The sequence below is a fragment of the Xiphias gladius genome, chromosome 9 (assembly GCF_016859285.1).
Source record: "Xiphias gladius isolate SHS-SW01 ecotype Sanya breed wild chromosome 9, ASM1685928v1, whole genome shotgun sequence".
In the NCBI taxonomy this organism is placed as follows: Eukaryota; Metazoa; Chordata; class Actinopteri; order Istiophoriformes; family Xiphiidae; genus Xiphias; species Xiphias gladius.
Genome location: NC_053408.1, coordinates 20,073,441 through 20,094,575, shown reverse-complemented (window position 1 = coordinate 20,094,575; position 21,135 = coordinate 20,073,441). Strand labels below are relative to the sequence as shown.

At 41.5% G+C, this 21,135-nt stretch overlaps 1 protein-coding gene across 1 annotated transcript in view; it reads right to left on the bottom strand.

Moving 5' to 3' along the window:
- Window positions 1-15,890, bottom strand: part of LOC120794320 (dynein heavy chain 9, axonemal-like) — a 144,659-nt gene extending 128,769 nt beyond the window's left edge. The window contains exons 1-14 of the mRNA XM_040135288.1: window positions 15,519-15,890; window positions 14,840-15,036; window positions 14,587-14,745; window positions 13,434-13,564; window positions 13,054-13,265; window positions 10,035-10,268; window positions 9,693-9,860; window positions 9,113-9,229; window positions 8,873-9,023; window positions 7,264-7,378; window positions 6,966-7,034; window positions 3,877-4,003; window positions 3,222-3,368; window positions 1,378-1,486 (exon numbers count right to left, since the gene is read on the bottom strand). Coding sequence (XP_039991222.1) covers window positions 1,378-1,486; window positions 3,222-3,368; window positions 3,877-4,003; window positions 6,966-7,034; window positions 7,264-7,378; window positions 8,873-9,023; window positions 9,113-9,229; window positions 9,693-9,860; window positions 10,035-10,268; window positions 13,054-13,265; window positions 13,434-13,564; window positions 14,587-14,745; window positions 14,840-15,036; window positions 15,519-15,890 — 2,308 coding nt within the window. The remainder of the gene's footprint in view (window positions 1-1,377; window positions 1,487-3,221; window positions 3,369-3,876; window positions 4,004-6,965; window positions 7,035-7,263; window positions 7,379-8,872; window positions 9,024-9,112; window positions 9,230-9,692; window positions 9,861-10,034; window positions 10,269-13,053; window positions 13,266-13,433; window positions 13,565-14,586; window positions 14,746-14,839; window positions 15,037-15,518) is intronic.
- Window positions 15,891-21,135: the final 5,245 nt, after the last annotated feature.

Sequence of the window (21,135 nt, the reverse complement as noted above, 5' to 3'; positions counted from 1 at the left end):
CTAATCAACATGCTTTGTCTTTTAATCCGTACATAAACAGAAATGTAACACCAGTGAAACCACAAACCCTTTTCTGTTTGTGAATGGATTAAAAAACAAGATACAATCTGTATTAATGAGTTAGTGAGCTATAGAGATGTTGGCAGGCATTTTTTCACTGCCTCCAATGTTTGGTTTGGTTTGGTTTCTTTATTTACACATATTAAAACATTTTAAAAAGACGATACAAGGTATAACTTGCAAGTTATTGTGAAGGAAAACTGGCATTCTCCAGGCAACATATTACAGGAAATAATTACAGCAATGTAGAACACAGAATTTGAATATATCTATAAATACGTTTCGACATGGTAAAAACGGGTTCAAACGTAGCTGCCATAACTACACTGTCACTGTCTCCCTAACTACACATCAGCCTTACAGTGGCTAGAGAGATACCACATGAACTGTAATTGGTCATCTTGTACTACTTATTGTTTCTCCAACAAGTTTCTAATGTCAGTGGATATTGGAATTTGGAGAAAAATAAATAAACAGAACAACAGAACAGAAGTTATTATCGCAGAAAAACAATTTGTATCTTTACTACCATGGCATAGCATTGTTTCATATTCCTACTAAAAGGGCCAGTGCTTTTATTTCACAAGGCCACAGGCGTGAAAACTAAATTAGCCATTACTACTGTAGACCTTCTCCATGTTGCAATCGCTGCTCTCTCTCACAGTGATTGACTGCAAGTACATAAATAAGGCCGTTGCAAAGCAGTAGTGTCCTAATCAGTAATGAGACAAGGCAAACCTTACCGTCGCTGAACTATAGCCCATTGTAAATAAAAGAATGTCCACACATAAAAGTCATCCATCTAGTGTTTCAGGGGGCTATCAGTGGCTGAAATCCAACACTGAACTAAAAATCAAAACCTATGCCATGTATCCCATTAACTCGCTCTGTCAAGAACACCCTCAGTAATCCACTCACTAGAAAAAAAAGTTAAAAAGGCATCTTGTTGACAGTTCGCTGGAACTATATATTCAGTACTTCTTTCTCTATTGTTTCTTCAGCAAGGACTGTGTATTGTCCAGTGTGACACTGTTTCTGGAAAGACACGCTGCTGTTGCGTTTTCTAAATGTAATTTTTCAAAGCTGTGAGCACCAAATGTGAAATTCTGTTACCTCTATTGCATTGTGGTACTGGCAGAAACCTCATAGAATTATGTCTCAATACCTGGACAAATAAGTCTAAAAACTGCATGGCTAAATACTACTAGAAGTAAGTGAGGAAAAAAATGTTTTCTGTAATGTGGGTAAGCTGACTCTTTAGACATTTCAAGACAATTCTCAAGAACTGCATCTGATAATATCAGTAAGTGTCCAGACCTTGGCTGTTCCAGTTCAGACTCTCCTCTGCTTTTTTGAGCTGAGCGTCGATGTCCCTGAGCTGGACCTGAACCAGAGGCTGCTCCACGTCGAGCACAGAGTGCATCACCTGCAGGCAGGCAGTGGAAGAGAGAAAAAAGAAACAGACAGAGATGTGATGTGATTTCCAGCTCCCTTTAAGTGTGTACAGAAATATTATTTCAATATAACTGCCAGTGAAAGGCCACACAGAAGCCCAGAGCATCAAGACAGAGAGTTGTCCTCATTATAGTCGCTGTTTCTGGATCCGTCCATGTTGCTGTGACTTAATTGGACTTGAACTTTCAGCTACCTGAAGCAATGAAATGCTGTATTTTTAAAATGTAATCATCTCATTGAGGCAGCTGCGATACATGTGGTGAGCTGTGTTGGAGCTGTCCTCTCTGTGGCTGAATTCATTACATTAGTGATTGCTCTTATATTGTTTTATGCTACATTATTGAAATTGCCATTTTGCCCTTATACCCAGTTCCCATTACAACCCAAAAAGAAATTACAGTATGGAGCAGTATATTTTATTTCATTTAATTATTTCATTTAAGTCATTGAGTGAGTATATACACACAATGTATATCCTCATTTGCATCATTTGAGGATCAAATTCAAATTATGTCTGCTTGTTTTTTCCTTCTGCATGCACAGCAATCAGAGCAAGAGTACAGTTAAAGAGCAGTTCAGTCCAGTAAAATGTAACTGATCCACGCCATGATTTTGATATTGATGAAACTGTATCAGGCAGAAAAAACAAACAAACGTGAACAAAATGCAAGCAGGCCCGCAAATCTGTAATTCTCCTTGAAAAACCTGAAAAGCAAGTTGTTAGATTTTTACCACTAACTGGACAAAAAATGCAAATTTGTCTTCAAACTGGTATGCAAGGCGAGTCAGTTTGGTATGGTAAGCTTCCTATGGTAATTTGATATATCTTAAATACGAATGTAAATGTTGAGCTGTCATCTAAAATCAAAAGGGTTCATCCTCTGCAGAGCAGGATTTTTACCAAATGTTATAGTGATTCATCCTGTTTATTTTGAGATATCGCAGGTATGAACAACATGGCAACATGAGGAGAAGAGGGAGGGTTAAATTGTGACCTCTTTTATGCATTTACACCTTGCATTAACATGTGATGTGTACGTAGATGTCCTATCTGGATCATAAAAAACACACATCAATGCCAATTTACTGTAAATGTATGCCATATTGAAAAGTGAAAGCATTGTACTGGGCCCTAAACAACGCTCGCAAATTCACTGTATTTTTGTGAATCAGTAGGTAAATGGACCCAGTTTCCACTCACTGAACACTTGTTGAACCTTAGCTCGAAATAGATAGAGAAATACCAGGGTAAGAAAAGGGAATTATATGCATATGACACTTATACTGCTTTGAATCAGCTGTTGATAAATCCCCAAGCAACCTCTGTCAAAATTTTCTCCACAAGCACTGCCCTTTTAATTCCTGAGATTTTCTCATCTCAAGTGAAACTAGCTACCACACCAGTCAGAAAGAATGCTTCTACTGAACAGTGCTAGCATGACCGAGAATAACATGTTTTCTAGGCACCAGTGTAGCCGTTGTCGGAGGATGTGACATCAACTGCAGGAACTACAATAGTTAGTGGGATTGACCAGTGGATGTTGCCATCCCTAGAACACAACATGGACGAAGAGCCTCAGACTGCCAACTAGAGTTGGACATTTTTTCGTCTGCTGCCAACTGTGAATCCACCCCAAGCTCTTATGTCACAGTTTAATTACCCTTTAACACCTTGTCTTGACTGCTCTAAGCTAACCTACACCAACCTTGTTGTAGCGTCCCACCGTGAGCTCCAGGTTGGCCACATACTGCCACAGCTGCCCCCTGGTGGTGTAGATCTGCATAGCAGTTTCAGGGATGGCCTCCGTCTGTCTGGCCTCCAAGTACTTCACTTCCCTCAGCACAGATGCTAACTGAGGAAGAGGAAGATAGATGCACAGAGAGACATATTAAAACATTCCCAACTGGATAATCAAATTAGAGTTTGATCACTACCGGCTGCAAATACTGTCTGCCAGTGTTCAAAATCTTTACTTTTAAGCCCAATTTCACAGTAAAAAAATTATAAAAACATGAATATTCATTACTAGAGTTTTAGTGTTGGTGGTAGAAAACTTTCCACTAAAACTCAAATTAATGAGAGGTCGGTTGGCAACTCTTTAGGGCAGTATGGCCCAACATTACTGCGTTTAAATGAAAAATTGAAATACTGACCCGACTAATTAAAAAGATGAATGTGCAGAGAAAACCTTATTTTAGGATTTTGCAGCTGCAGGCCGTTGTATGGCTCTGACTGGAAGATATTTAATGAAAGAGAGCAGCGTGATATGTAACCAAACTAATGTGTTACTACGACCTTGTTCGTGTTTCTCCGAGTAAAAGCTTTATAGCATTTCTAGCATGTGGGTTTAATGTAAAAACCTGAGGGTTGAAGTTGACTGAGATCAGCTTAGTGGCCAGGTCTCTGCTGATTAATGGCAGACTGAGGTTGTACTGAGAACTCTCGCCCACAGTTTCTGTCCATGTCTCATACAGGTTGGTGGAGTATCTGAAGGACCAAACACAAAGAACACACTCTTGGATCACAATAAAAACAGAAGTTATTATCACAGAAAAACAATTTGTATCTTTACTACCATGGCATAGCATTGTTTCATATTCCCATTAAAAGGGCCGCGGCTTTTATTTCACAAGGCCACAGACATGAAAAAAGCTCACACCATGGAAATTAACACAAGCAACAAAACAAGCAGCTAAAAGGCATATGATTGAGCCATTTTCCCAGGTCTCTTAGCTTGTAAACGGAATGAGAGGCGTGATTTGCTCATCCCTATCAAGCAGACAATAAGGTCAGAGGGAGAGGTAGCGGTGCAGCAGGGTTACATGCAGGCGTGGGGGGGTAATATAAGCATAAACTCTGATTCATCTGCAAGAGAGTGGGAACCGACAATACTGTATGTCAGGCCTCTGTACAGCTATATCAATCTGTAAATAGCCAAGATGATGATGAGAACTTCAGGGTGCACTGTGCGCTCCTTATTGGATTTCTGCTGTGAGCTTCATTTCCTGATAGTGGCACCGCAGACGCAGAGGCAATCAAATGCCTCGGTCATGGCCATAAATCACACTGCATTTTGTCTGTGGGGGTAATGAGTGAGGATGCACATCCTGTTCCTGACTGGAATCTGTATAATAATGGTGGCACTCATTCAGCAGCGATGATTATTACAGCATAACAAGGGCTCTAATTTCTGATGGGAGTAAATTGAGGGCGAAGAACTGGTGTTGTTCATCATTCCATTACTCTGGGTGGAGGGGGGGCATAAAGTGAAGCAGTGATATTAAGCGTGTGAAGCATAAAGAATGGGTATCTGTCTGGGTGCGTGCACAATGACTTGCATCTCATTCACAAAAGACCTCTTCACACACTTCTAGATATCCTGCACACACACACACACACACACACACACTGGCATGCACACACACATGCACGTAAACTCACACTATGTGGGGTGGGGGGGGTGAAGCGGGTCACGGAGAACGAGACGTTTGTACATACGCTCCTGTGATTATTTATTATAAGTCCCTCGTGTATGTCCGTGCGTCTGTATGTGATTAGTATAACTCAGACATGCGGACGCGTGTGGGTGCTCACGTGTGACTCCTAACAAACAGGCGTGCACGTACGTCTGTGTGCGCATCCAAGCAGGAAGAACCAAAAAAAAACAACTGTTTATCTAAATGTGGACACATTAACAGCCTAGTACGAATCGTTGTTGTTTTATCTGTTTTTGTCATTTATGTAGCTTTATTTTAATTATCATGTACGCAGGTATAATTTTCCAAGATGTAGTTACTATAAGTACTGATTGTATTGGACCGACACTATTTTAGCAATAATTCTAGTGTATCTCACCTCTACACGGTCACATAGTTTAGTCATTAATGTTATAGAACAGTGTTTGCAATGCAATGTGTTTCAAGGATAAAACATGAGACGCTAGCTTTGCTAAAAAGAACGTTGGAAGAGAGCCTATGATTGAGCTCTGGTACCCGGACGTCCCCTTCATAAAAAAGCAGAATATGGAGTCTTATATGTGTGGAGGTCTGTGTGGTTATACTGCAGCCTGGTGTGGTTTTTAGGCAATTCACTGAAGGTAAACAGAAGTGAACAGCCGTGCGTAACTGCACTGCGCTCTGACGCGGCACTTCTCAGAGGCTGCGGATTTAACAACATATCAGTCCTGCTGCCTTCAGCTGCTGGAGGGATTTCATTAACTGAGGGAGAAGCTTTTCATGCAGTACAAAGCAGCTACGGACACCAGCCGCATTCGTTCATAGGTCAATGCAGACTCATTCGCTGATGTTCTTGCTTTAACCAAATTAAACTTTACTTTCTGTTCCCATTTTGGTTGGAGAGTTTTTAATTGAAAAAGCTGAACCTGAACAACAGGCTACTACTGTGGTGGACCCAAGGTTTTTTTTGTTCTCCTTTTAAGACAAACAGAAAATAGCTTATTTGTATATGAATTATTTAAGATCCTTTTGTTTTTCTGAGCGTCACAGAGGTTACTGATACAGTAGGCTAGTTTATCAGACGCCTGTGTTTTGAACTATAACTTGCTGCAGACTTGCTGCAACAGCAGATTGATGCTTGAAATATTAATCATTCATCTAAATCAAGCACTGACTGAACACTCTCCAACCAAAATCACCACAGCAAATATCTTTGTTATCTTTATTATAATTATATAATTATATAAGAAATATCTCAACAACAACTGAATGGATTGCCATTAAATTTGGTACAAACATTTATGTCATTACATGATTCTTACATTGCCCGCTAAAGTAAGTTGTAAGCTTAAAGTAGCCTTGAGATGAAGAAAAAAGCGGCAAACTATGTTCTCTGTTCTCTGTATTCAGTATGTATAATTTTAGTTGTCATTCTGTGAGGACACTAGTTCAAAAGTGTAAAAACAGAACAGCTCTTTCTCTCTTTGGCTCTAATGCATTTTCAGTCATATAAACAACATTTCCTGCCCAGTGGGATGCTTTATCTTGCAGGTTTTGATGTTGGATGTGCTCTAAAAGGCCATTTTTCACTTGGCATCCGTGAGTACCGACAGAGCATACGGGATTATGGCAGTCCTGTGAAATAATCTGCAGAGCAGCACCACAGTAATGAGAACATAAATCATGCTCGGAGCCGCATGTCTACATGCTATTCCACAGCGGCTGTTTCATAAATGTTATGCACTCAACTAACAAAATCACAAATGCTCAGTTGAAAAACCGTGTTGGTGTGAAATTACAGGAGGAGTCAGACACGGAGCTAATATCTGATTCATGTGATTGGCTTTCATAGTCTTTACAGTCCCATAAAATGCCATCCTATTCTGTCACTGTCTATTCTGTTTAATCTTCCTTTCTGTTCTTTTATTCAGTAATACATACATCTAAGCCTGACGACATATACTGTAATACGTGGAGATAAGATCCACACATACCTGTCCAACAGTTGCATCATCTCCTCATACTTCTGGATGACCCTGGCTCCTTTTGCAGACTCCAGACACCTGCAGAGAAGATGAAATTTTATAGCCCATGGAAAGGTTATATCCAATATCTTTTCAGTGATCAATATTCCAAAACATCATTTTATGAGGCCTTAAAACAGTTCACAAAATGTTATGCAAAAGAACACCTACAAAAGAATGATTAATTCACACTGAGACTGCTGGAAATGCACAACCACACCCGAATTCATTTTATAATCTGCTCTGGCAATGACAAGAGGAGACTCACGGGTAGGAGAGTTGTCTGAATTTGGAGAAGGGGGTCTGAATGCGCTGCCGTAGCTCCTGGGCCCATCTCAGCCCCCCAGCTACTGCGGGCATATTCTTATTCACTGGAGTCGAACCTGAGGAGGTCAAGTATTATTACTTATTACAATACAGATATTTACCACCAAATCATTGACGAATGAGCTAAGAACTACACTGTTTCATTAGAGTACACTTAACGCACAAATTAAGGCTGCAGCAGAGTAGAGTACACCAAATCACTTTACAGAGATGCCATAATTTTGACTCTGCAGTTTTTCCTTATTCAGATTCTGGTGTGGTATGGTGACGTTATGGTCTGCGATCTCTCTTGAGGTATCTCTCTTGATCTCTCGCTTTTTACTGAAGAAGTTTTAAACTTAAGAAGTTTTAAACTCAAGACCAAGTTTAATCCCTACAACGACCATTGAGTCCTTTCAAAGTGTCCTTGAGAAGTTCTTTTGGATCTCACATTCTCACTCAAACTTTTTTTTCCCACGCATTTTTTGGGCAGTTTATGCCTTTATTAGAGAGTTCACAGTAGAAGGACAACAGGAAATGAGGGGAGAGAGATGGACAACACGCAACAAAGGTCCACCAGCCGGACCGGGTTGGTTTGCCTAAATGACAAAAAGAAATATATTCACCTATAGTTCTGTCTAACCATGAAATCTCTGCTGCAACCCCAATACAGTGAGCGTTAAAATTTCAACAGCCAAAAATCTCTCTGTCAAGTCACTTTCTTTTCAGACTACTTTCTACTACTTTCTAGTGTATGACTGTGTCTGAAATCAGCGTGCTTTCCTCATTTGCTCATTCACTATTCCCTATTTAGTAGACATTCAATAGTTTACTCGATAGTAAGCAGTACTTTGAGGTTTTAGGCACTTAGCGATCATCATCATTTTGCGTCATCCCTGACAGATTGACATAATAGGGGTAATTTTTGCATCTACAAAATCCAGAGCATTGTGCAGGCAGTATGGACACTACTGTTTTTGTTCCACTGTCAGAATTTTTGAGGCCAATAAACAGTTTAGAGCATAAATGATGCATAAATAAAATGACTGACAGTAAATATATTGATATATATAGCCAATAGCAAATAGGAAACAGTTGATTTTCTGTTGGTGGATTATTCAGAGTAATGGAGACACTGTGTCTGTAAGGACATTTCGCTGTGTATTGTGTGTTTTTAATGTAGCTTTCAATGTTTAGAGCCACCCACTTTATTGTATGATTTGGAGGCTGAAATCTCAGAGACAGGTATCTCAAAACCTGCACCATCAAAGCAAAACTATGTGCATAGCTAGATACCACCAAGTGAGAAAAGATGTTTGGTTGAACCTTAAACCCATGAACACTAAGTTAACCCCAGTCATCTACAAATGTAACCTAAACATTACCATTTTTAACTCCATACACAACCTTAACAATCTCAGGGTTGATTTTTGCCTAACCCAAACTATCTGGTTTGAACCCCAGTCACACTCTAATGGGAGCCATAATTTTGAAGAACTTTGCTCACTTATCTCTCTGTAAAGTGACTAAACTGAAAAATGTAAAAATACAGGCATTGTTCTGAATCTCACCCAGCTCCTCTGCAGTTTGGATGTGTTTGTTGTAGAGGAGTTTACAGCTGTCCAGCTCCTTGTCAAACACAGAGACAAGGAGAAGGTATCCGTGCAGAGCATCTGCGGCCACTAAAGGGCGCTCCAGTAAGCTACCAAACATATCCAGAACCTGCAGACATCAGATAAGTGAAAGGGCTTTGATAATTGGTTATGATTGTGTTTGTGTATTTGTGCGAAAGAGAGATTAAGTTCCGGGACCTTGAAGGCATGGTCCAGTCCAGAGGCATCATCAAAGGCCTGACAGAAGATGGCTCCTAGTCGTCGGTCTGTGTCATCCACCTTCAGTTTGAAGTCCCTCACATCTTCTTCAAACTCCTGTAGGGCAGATAACTCAGTTAGACCGAAACCCCACACAGCAGTGCAAGCTAAGGCAGAGCCAGGACAGCATATTCCTTTTCACATCTCAGTGACTCAAAGCCATTCAGCGGGGAACACTGACTGGGGCTTACAAGCAAAATAAATTGCTTTTCTCTCTATACCTCAGAAACATCTTGGTTAAGCAACTAAACAGCATTGAAAAAAAAACTATTTTGGCAGAAAAACATTTTGCTCAACAAATGCTGGAGTGACCAGGCTGTGGTAGTGTTTGCCAGCCTCGGAAAAAAAGAACATGTACTGAGAAGAATTCAGGGGTAAAAATTACACTGTGAGTGTAGCCTGTGTCTAATATTTCATAAAACCCTTATAAACTGACCTTAAAAGTTGCTCTAAAAATTGACAGCCCCAGCAGGCAAGTGAGCAAAACCCTTGTGTACCCTGTGATCCTAATACTCCTTACCCTGTTGTCGAGGTCCAAGCAGTCATAGGGCTTCTCTGTGAAGAATTTGTAAGTGTCCACAAACTCTTGGTGGAGCAGCTGGACCTGCTGGCTTTGGGCTCGGCCTCTGATACCTCCAATCTCCAGTTTCTCGAGCTTCAGCAGGTCCACGGCTGTTAAAAGGATGTCCTACAGGGAGACAAAAACAGGAAATTGAGGCCAATCGAGCTCAACTGCAGTATCACTATGATGAAAGGTCTCATTTTTAAAACAAGGCAAGTTTCAGTTCGGTATCTCAATCCGCATACCAAAAATCCTGACATTAGGCCCCTTTTGATTAAATAATAGTGCTCCCATACTCACCTTAATGGTCTTGACTCTCTTAATAAAGCAGTCAAGTCCAGAGAAGATCAAAAGCGGGGAAAAGTCCCAAGGTCTAACAAAGCTCCCGTTCCTCTGGTACTGGCTGAGATTGGTCCTACGGTCGTCATAAGTGCTCCTGAAGAGCTGCAGGATCTCCAGGCTCGTCCGCACCTTCAGGAGACTCTCTGAAACCTCTCCTCTCAGAACCTCTTCTGGAACTAGATACAACTGGGCCTGGTGTTGCAGAGCAGTAACAAGTAAGTTTGTCTTAGTTGGCCTTAAAATACACATGTGCTAAAGTCATGGCCAAATGTTTAGATAATAATCCCAAATTCCTGAAAATGTTACCTTTTTTCTGTCTGCCACCAATTGACATCAGTGTACTGTATTTTAAATGGGCAGAAAGAGGGCAACTCCCTGTAGACAGAAATTAGCTCCATCTGCTGCGTTTGGCTGCCATCCAATATCCAAGTGCATATTGAAAAACCCTTTTACAGGGTTCTCATTTCAAAACAAGTTAGCTAAATTCTGTATTTTTATCCAACTCATGGAGTTAGGGTTAATTAGCTAGCCGGTTAAAGCTGATCAAATCAGCTGGTGACACTTTCAGCAGACAGGATCCCTCTGTTTGAAGTCGAGAATCCATTCTTAAAAAAATTATTTGAGTGGTAAATCTGATATTTACTGCAAATATTGAATGTTCTGTGCGAGAACGGAAAGCTTGATAGGTTTAGGAACGGTAGGTAAGTAACTAAGCGAAAAGTTAACCGTAAAATTAACTTCTGCATAATATTCCTCGGTGTGCTTTCTGGCATGGTCACAAGGCAAGCTGCAGCTGCAACCTTAAAAAAAGCTCAGCAGTCAACTTTAGACGGCTGTGGTTATGAACACTCATGAGAGCAGTGGCAGTCTTCCTTGCTGCCGCTGTAGTGTTTACATTGGAAACAATGGAGGCAATAGAGGAAACCTTTGCTGTCTGGCCCCAATAGACCACTGGGAATATGCACCACAAAAGCAAAATATAAATTTTATATGATAAGGACATTGAGGAAATAGTTCAACATTTTGGGAAATACACTCATTTATTTTCTTGTCAAGAGTTAAATGGGAAGATCAATGCCATTTCCATGTCTGTGTGTTAAATTGTGAGCCTGAGCTGGGAGTTAAATTAGCTTAGCTTAGCATAAAAACTGAAAGCAGGCAGAATAAACTATGTTGGCCCTCTCCAAAGTTAAAAAATTCACTCTATCTTTACCTCTAAAGTTAATAAATGTACACATTATATTTTGTTTCATTTGTTTATTCCAAGACTACCTTAAAGCTGGAATTATACTTTTCTAGGCTGCACTTGGGCAAATCTGCCTGAACCCACCTCCTGACAGAAATTTAATCAACCAATAAAAGGTTTATGTCACATGTAGTTTAGATTTTGGAAGTGTCCAAGTCAGCTCCTGGGCGGGCCCTAGTCCCCAGGAATGGAGCTAGGCTGTGAAGCAGTGTTGGAGTAATGGGCGCACATGGCTAATGCAAATTCTGCGTTCATCACGTGGCACGCACTGGCCCAAAAATCATTTTTCCCATGCAGAAGCTTTGAAAAAGGCTGTAAAATGGGGATTACAGTTTTGTGAGCATCACAGCCCCCCTGAAATTAATTTTTTACTATCACAATTTGATCCATTGAGTCCAGTAACATTTGGGGTGTCTAGAAGAGCCATATAATTTTATCCCATTTGTGTGTGCGGGGAGCCAACAGGAAGTCAGCCAGCTCAGACTTGCATGCTATTAACAGGCTCGTCTACAGAAGGGCTTTACTCTGCATGCTTTATGGGCTCTATGGGAAGCCTCCAGAAACATGGGGGAGGTTTTTGAAATATACACCCATTAAGCAATTTAAATAGGAATGAAAGGGTTGCCATGATTGAGTCCACTATCCAGTTCTTCTTAATACATCCATGCGCACCCTTCTGAAACCTACAGCTACCAATAACACCCTTCTCTGCATAGTTCCACAGAGACGTTAGCATGTATCTTCTGAGAACCATAATTCCAACGTAAGTAATTGCACCCAGCCAGGAATAGTTCCACCATGTAACTCCCGGTAACACCACAACTTCCAGTCTTTATGCTAAGCTAAGCTAATCATCTCCTGGTGCTAGATAAATACTAAACAAACACAGTGAGATTGGTATTGATCTTCTTGTCTAACTCTTGGAAAGAAAGCAAATAAGCCTTTATAGTGCATTTTTACCTAATCTTGAGACCCTGTGTTGTATAGGCGCTCTCTGTCAAAATCTAGTTTTAATACACTTATTTTAGTGAATATTGTGCTTATATTGTGACTATTTCTTCAGGGGGAATATTGCAAATATTACAAACTGACACACAGCAAACCCGGGCAGGATGGCATTTTTGGAAGCATTACAAGTTTGTCTCTGGGGCTTTTTTGCAAAGTAAATTGAAACTGCCCTCTGAAGTCTGCTGCATCATCCTGCCTGAAGGGTACTTCAACACCAGGGGATACAAACACAATCCAAAGAGAGTGAGAGGAACTTTGGAGAGGGTTGTGAATAAGGGCACTAGCTCAGTTTTGCCACAGGCCCCTCTAGAGGGTTAATTTAGCACTGGTGGCTTGTTGGTCTTTCCTGGGAAAAGTTTTCTGATGCACTATTTCTGGCAGCAAAAACAGACGTTTCCTTCCAATACACTGAACACAAAGGCACTGAACAATAAAGGATTTGATAGCATGGACAGTGAAAGCCTTAGTGGCTGAGAAGACAAAGGAAAATGGTCCACCCGCAGAAAGTAAAACTTCATCAACAGAAAATCCAAGAAAAAAATGAACAAAGTACCAATTACCTATTTTGTACTGACAGGTGAACTCTGACAAGTGCAGTTCAGAAACACCACAGTAATTACTAGTTAGCAACACAGATTGTTGCTACAAAATTAAACTAAAAAAAAAATAACAGGATCTTCAGATTGGATTGTCACATGACGCAGAGAAGAAACTGCTGCTGACCTGCTGTATGAGGAGGTTGCAGGTCTCCTGCAAAAGAACTATGAGGCGTGCTGGGGTGTTGTAGTATCTGGAGTTGGCCCACACCAGGCAAACTGTGTGCATCAAAGGGCCGATTTGACCCCTGACATCAGGAAACTCCATGTTCTCCATGTCTTCAAACAGGTGCTCCAGGGGCCTCAAGTAGGTGCAGATGTCCTTTGCCTCCTCCAAGGCTGCCAAGTGAAGATGTGACCAAAGTCAATCCAACAGGGAAATACCACATGTGAAAAAGTAGGTAATGATAACTTATCTTAAATCATACTTTAACCAGACACATGCTACACCACAGAAAGAATGTCTAATTACATTTTTCTCTGTTGTCAGATGTATAGATTGATTACCTGTGAGAACGTCGTGTTGCATGTTCGTAAAAGCAGGGGAATAACTGCTCTCCACAGCCTCCAACAGCATCGCCATCTTATTCACCTTAGAGGATTTTAACTGGGAGTGAATACACTCCAAATCTGCATATCTTCACGTAGAAAAAAGATGGAGGACAAAAAGGTTTCTGTCATATTTGTAGAAGACCGCTGGATTGGGTTGCACTAGCTATTCATAAATCTATTGCTAATTTTCTGTGTTAAGGTCTTGTTAAGTTCTTAGGGAACTTAGGACTGCCACCTAGTTTCATATTGGTGATGTAGTAAATTGTGCTGCACCATTAAAACCTAACGAATGTCTTAGCAAGTGAAGATGTCAGTAATAGTAAAAAAACACACTCTCTGTGTAAACGGGATGTTACAAAGGCATCAGAGCTGCAGTTGGAATTTAATTGTGTTACTGTTTTGAAATATAATTTAAAATCTCTCCACTTCACATCATTAATAAAAAAGCAGTTTCACCAAGTGTCATGTCAAATATGTCAACCATATTCAGTTTTAGCCACCTCTTTTGTTCCTCAGTCTAAACAGGTCGTATGTTAGCTGCCGATATATGCTGCAAGCCAACGTTCATTTTGTCAATGAGTTCGGTTAGATACGCATAAGTTCCACCTGGCAGTAAATAATATGTAGGTACCACCAATCTCGCACCAGTGTGTGAACTAGTATGCCCAACTAGTATGCCCGGCACAACCGCTTTTGATCCAGTGACTTAGTAAACAGTTACATGATAGCCGGGTTAAGTTTGAACTTATCAAGAGCTCGCGCAACCACAGTGGATGGACTCCATATGTGCTCGCCTCCCAAGCAGAAACCAGATAGGAAAAAAAAAAGTGTTTGTCACATTTGTGCAGAAGCAAAACACGTAGAAAGTTGGGAGGAAATAGCTGCATAAGACATATAAAGAGAGAACTGGCCTCCGAATTCCCCCCCTTGATAGCACGGGTGTTCTGAAGATCGAATAATTACCAACACCAGCAAAAACTCACAAAACAATTCAACTTCGAGGTCCTGAGGGGACACGTGTTGTTTTCATACAGTCACACCGATGGAACAAGTGCTTCTCGGGCGTTGCCAGTGGAGATTTTGTGCGTGTAATAGCTGAGCCACTGACCTGTTCTTCCAGAAGAGCAGCTCCGTGTGCGGTGTGGGCTCTTTGCCCTCCAGCAGAGCCTCGGCGGAGTCCTTCTTCAGGACAGCGCCGATCTGATGGCTCCACTCAATCACGGCCGACTCCAAGGAGTGGATGATGCCCTTATCCACTAGACCCCCCCTGTGAAGTTTCATAGGTAAACCCCGTTTTAGAATGCACAAGTGGGACGAATGGTGCACTGACGTGAACCTGTATGCCCCGGCTCCTTGTTTACCTTTTGTCGGTCTCCAGGGCGGCCTGCTCCACGCTCTCGGAGCCCGCGGGGAGGGGCAGCAGAGTCCTGCCTTGGACTTGGCCGGACACCACAAACGCACTGGCCCTGAGGGAGTGGACGTGGCGCCTGACGTCCTGGGACACGACCTTCGGCCACTCGGCGTGGTTCCTACTGTTGGAGAGCAGTGGGGCCAACACCTGGGGGGGGGAGCGTGAGGACGCACGTGAGTTTTTCAGTGCGGAGAAATGGTTGATGTATTAAAGGGTGGGGGAGACATTCAGATCCTTTGCTAGGTTAATCAAGCTAAATTAAAAAAAAAAAAAAAGTTTAAATAACAGTTACCAAGCGAGTCAATACTTTAAAGTAACGAATTTAAAAGTATTGCTCATAAAGAATGGCCCCATTCAAAGTCTGTTACTGTATCAGATCGTTTTATTGTTACTAATGCATTCACATATAGGGAGTAGGCCTGTTTACACCGATCGGCCACAACATTAAAAGCAGATCAGTGGTTTAAACCCGCTTGTAATGTAGAGTCATAGAGTAAATGTACTCGGTTACACTCGACCCCTGGAGGCACAGCCGATGAAGTTCCTTTCATGTTGAAAACTTCCCCAAGAGAACCGCCAGTCCTCCGCGCACCTCACAGTGAGGAGCATATTCTGCTCTTGCTGCTTACCTCCTCAACGAGCGCCGAAAACTGATCCAGCGGAGCGTAAGACACGTCCCCGAAGACCAGGCTGTCGTTCATGGCGTCTGGACTGAGCGCCGCCGCCTCGCTCCGCTTCACGAAGTACACGGCCTTGCTTGTGGCGCTGGCGGCGAAGGCGGCGAAGGCGGCGGCGGCGTCGGCGGCCCGCAGCAGTCCGGCCGCGGTCACAGACACCACCAGGGTCCTCTGCTCGGCCACGTCCAGGAACTCCTGCAGCGCCCGCCTGTTCTCCTCGCTGGACACGCACCTCTGCCATTTGTCCGGCTTTAGCTTCAGAGTCCTCAGCACATAGTCAGCTATAAAGTCCAGTCTTTTGTCCTCGGCAGGGGACTCCTCCATGTCCGCGGGGCTCCCTCTCCCGGGTCAGTCCACGAACGAGTGCACGAACTGATTGTGTCTCGGCCTCCATAGTAACGCTGTGTTTGCATTCAATCAGGCCGTTGCTAGGGGGAACATGGTCGGCCTGGATCGGACCCAGGACCGGGGCATCCCTCTGTCCAACACCTGCTGTTGTTTCCGGGGGAAGATGTTGTGGAAGTGTGACCATGAATCGTATTGCTACCGTGTGTGACCTCCACTCACACACGGGGCTTGCTCGGTGGTCCCGCAGCTGGATATTTGAGCGTCACCGTGAGACATTATGTACGGTGGGGAGAGTGCTCACGCTAAAACCGAGAGTAAGAAGCAGGGTTTTGTGATATCGCAGCCAGTTTGGAAGCCAATCTGCAACTTACACCGGTGTGATGTGGAAACCTCCAGCGCACGTACACTGAGAATGGACTTTTCCGTGAAGTAGGAGACACCTTGTGTCCAATAGTTACATATCCCCTCCAGACATGCTTTAAGACGTATAACTGTTCTGCTTTAATAATAAAACGTTTTAGTAGTTAACTAATAATTTGTGTCTGCTCGTTTCTCCACGAGTTCAATTGCCTAGTTAAAAAAAATCTTAAAATTACATCTACTCCTCCTTCGTTAAAAAATCCAGAGTTGACGAATATGCAAAAATAATTTTCATTTCAAAGGCTTAACACACAGGCTGGACACAAGATGTTTCCTACTTCATTGCAAAGTCACCTCTCAGTGTATGTGCACTGCATTGGTGGGAAGTAACTAAGTACATTTATTCAGATCATGTTCTTTAATATAATTTTGATGCAGTTATAGGCCTACTTTCTTTTAATACTTCAATTTATATAGCTTTATACTTCCCTATATTTCAAAGACAAATGTTGTACTTCTTACTCGACTTCATTTATTTGACTTTTACAGTTACTGATTACTTTGCAGATTATTGTTTTACATAGAAAACATGTTATAAGTTTATGAAATAACAATAATAGTAATTATACTAACTTTATTTATATAGCATTTTTCAAAACACAGTTACAAAGTGCTTTACTGTAAAAACAAGGAATAAAAGTAATAAATCAAAAACGTGAATATAAAGCAAGATAAATAATTAAATCAACTACAACAAATACCACCAGAAAGAAAAAGCAATAAGATAAAAGTGAGTTTTAAGACGAGAAAGAGGGTACTGAGTTTACGTGTCTTAGATCCTCAGACATTGAGTTCCACAGCTGAGGGGCCCAGACAGCAAAGGCTCGGTCCCCTCTAGTGACAACTTAAGATTTTGGAACCTTTAGCAGGGCCCTGCCGGAGGATCTCAAGCAGCGATCAGGCTTGTAGGGAGTTAGTAGATTACAGATATAGGCAGGAGCCTGATCATTCAAGGCTTTAAAAACAGGCAGCAAAATCTTAAAATCAATTCAAAAACTCACGGGTTACCAGTGAAGGGTAGCAAGGATTGGTGTGTTGTGGTCGCTTCTCCTAGAAAGTGTTAAAAGCCTGGCCTCAGCGTTTTGTATCAGCTGAAGTCTTTGAATGTTTTGTCTGCTGATACCAGAATAAAAAGCGCTGCATTACTGGCTGACCTTTTCTAGATCTGCAGATTAAAGGAATGGCCTGATCTTTGTTAAATATCTCAGTTGGACAAAGCAGGATTGCATAGCTTTAGTCACCTCACTGTCAAAGGGAAACTCTTGAGTTGAAAATAACACCTAGGTTACAGGCATGATTTGCCCCTGGGGTAGCTTGTATATAGTAAATAAAAGGGGACCGAGAATCGACCCCTGTGGGACCCCACAAAAGAGAGGAGCATGAGGGGAGGAGGAATCTTCAAGCACAACAGAGAAGGACCTATTAGACAGATACAAACTGAGCCAATCCAGAGCCACATCACTGATGCCAACATAGGTTTTCAGAGGGCTGATTAAGACATCGTGGTCCTCTGTATCAAAGGCTGAGCAGAGGTCAAGGAGAACTAAAATGGAGTACATTTTCTGCTAGAGCAGAAGCAATAAATCATTGGTGAGTTTAACCAAAGTGGTCTCAGTGCTCTGCAGTGAGCAGAAACCAGACTGAAATTCTTTAAAAATTTGATGATTGTTCATAGAAGTTATGATTTGTGTGGAGACAGTTTTTCTCTAAAATCTTACAAAAACATGGCAGCTTAGAGACAAGTCTAAAATTACTTAAAACAGAGGAATCAAGAAAAGGCTTCTTTAAGAGGTGGTAAAGAGTGGCATGTTTAAAATTGGAGGGGAAATCCCACTAGACAGAGTAGTAAACAATGACCAACCATCTGAAATGCTTCTTTTAAAACCCAGTGAGAATGTAGTCTGAAGGGCAGATGGATGATTTTTAAAAAGCAACAATCCATTCCAGGATTGACAGACCAAAACGAGTTAGTACTGAAGAGGAGCAGGAGTCAGCTGTTTGAATTCTGGCGTTAATGTGCTTCCACATCTCCACTATCTTTTTATAGAAATACTGAAGAAATCCTTTACATCTTTGGAGGATTCAACTGGCTGGGAAGCAGGGGACCAATCAAAGAGTTTATAGTTTTAAAGAGAATTCTGGGATTATGGCCCTGTTTAGTATCAGCTGTGACAAATAAGAATTCCTTTCTTCTTTGAGTGGACACTTTTAAGTGGAAATCAGATGTTTATGATTAGATGAAATCAGAAGCAAGGGAATCACTGTGTTTATCCTTCTACAATTTCCGCTCTGCCTTCCCGCATTGTCTTTTTGAATTCCTCATTTCCTCATTGAACCATGGGAGAGAAAGAAGATTTTTACTTTTTGTATCTGACAGGAACTATAGAGTCTAAGATATTTGTGCAATAGCTATTAAAAACACTAACAATCTCCCCTACTGTGAGTCCCTGGTGTTCATGGGTTCTAAAAAATGTGTTTGAGGCATTAAAAGCTTGACAGAAATGAAGAACAGAGAGTGAACTTAGGGGGTGGGAACAATCAGTGTCGAGGGGTTTAGGCTCAGGAGAGAGCAACAGTATCCAGAAGAGCACTGCTTTGTGATCATAAATGGAAAAATCAACCAAATTCACATCTCATTCTTGTTAGGGAATTTTCTATTGGGTTAGGCAGGTCAAGCGTGGGCCTTGAGGTCTCAGGCAAACCAGCAGTAAATCTCTCTGAAAGGCCCACTGTTGTCTCTCCTTGAGACGTTGTCTGAGGTTATTTGGGGAAAACAAAGTCATTCTGATAAAAGTGAAGCAGCTTTGCTATAGTAGCCAAAGTCAAAGGAGATGGCTTTGCCTGCCTAGATCCCATAGATGGGGGTCTGCTAGAAACCATGGGCATAGCCACATAACAGTGGCTCCAGACCAGGATGCGCTGACGTTATACTGAAGGCTACATGCAACGTAAACTGAACTTTCCCTGGTTACAGAATAGCAAACCAATAGACTAACTCCACATACTGTGGAGGCATTGAGTTTGACCATTTCTTGGCATAAAGTATTTGCGGCATAATCTGTAGGGGTTAAAAGACTGAGCACGAGGGACCGAGCTTCTGAATGGAGATGGCATCAAGCACATAAACCTGCACTGATCATTTCTCCATTCTCCTTGGCCAAGCTCCAGTAAATATTTTCAGCATAAGACATCTTGGGCTCCTGAACACTTTCTTCACTGACGAGTCGACCAATAATCAGCAAAATCTCCACAACAATGCATGTTATGGATTAAAATACACAATAGTATATGAAGTAGCGAAAATCATCCTTACCATGACCAGCTACGACATTAAAATGCCCATTACACATGAATGCACCAGGAATAATATTATATATATATATATATTTAAATATTATAATATTTAATAATATAACATGAAGAATGGCCATTCAGCTAAATAATAACTACCTTTACTCTAAGTACAGTTTGCAGTTAATACTTTTATGGAGCCAATAATTTTACTTTAGTACCAATTTGAATGTATGACTTTAACTTTTACATTGTAGTATCTCTAAGTTAACTCGGGTAAAGCATCTGAATACTTCTTCCGGCACTGTTGCACTGGAGGGTTCAGGTTTCCACATGACAGTTGTGTAAGGTGCACAATGGACCACGATTGTCCTCCAAACTACAGGAACATCCCGCTTGCACATATGTGTGTTAAACTGAGATTTAAGGTGAGCACCGAGAAAGTTTCCCTCTTCAGCAGATGAATGTGAAAACAGCCTTTTAGTGTCAGACTGAACATACACCGTTCTGCATGGCACAGCTCAAGCAGTGGCATAGTAATGAGGTGATGTAACAAAAATCAACACATATTTTTGAGTGGAGGGCAACTTTAAGCTTTTGAAATTAAATTTGCATATTAATAGATTAAGAAATATTCATAGATTCAATAAAAACTAGTTTTTTTTGTGTGTATGGGTGGGAAAAAAAAACATAGGACTAAATTCTTCTTAAAAGCAAATTATTTGATATGCCTTGAAATGTTTCCGGGGGGGGGGGGGGGATTACAGCTGCGCCCTGTTGGGTTAAATTATGATGAGCATCATTACTACTCTGGGTAATATTTCTATTAATTTATCACATGCTGAGGAAACAGGAAGTTTGCCTCTAAAAAACATCATCATTATTTTCATCATCAGCACAATGGGTATGATTGGATTAGACAAACATATACAGAACTCTGTAATGATGCTACTATTTATTAATCTTTGAATCTATGATGGTGGAGATCCTGGTGGTTTTATGAGGATTATTGTTTTTGTCCATGAAGAGCTGGTTGACTCAGAAAAATGTGATGCCACAAGGTGGCACTACTGCAAGTCAAACATGTTAAGAGGCCCGTTCCAAGAAGTGGTTATCTATATTACATTTTAGAAAAGGTGTTTTAACGTCATGCTCAATATTTGATGGATTCCTGGTTTTATTCGGCAAAGTTATCCTGAAAACTCAACAAACCTGCTTCTTGAACAGGCTTCATGTCTGATCGGAAACTTCTGAGGCCTCTGGACAGTTCTACAGGTAAACTGTTGAGAGTTCAGACTCAGTGGCAAGTCTCAGCCGCAAAGCTGAGTTTGGGCAGACCTTCAACACACCCGCTCAACTGATGGAAAATGTGCACACAAAAAAAAAGTTTCACAGAATCCTGAGGTATCTTGGAAGCTCTCATCTGCATCCCTTTTTCCCTGTGTGAAATGAACAAAACCGCGCAGGTAGATTCTGCATTCAGCAAAGCTGTTTGATGGAATTTGCCCGC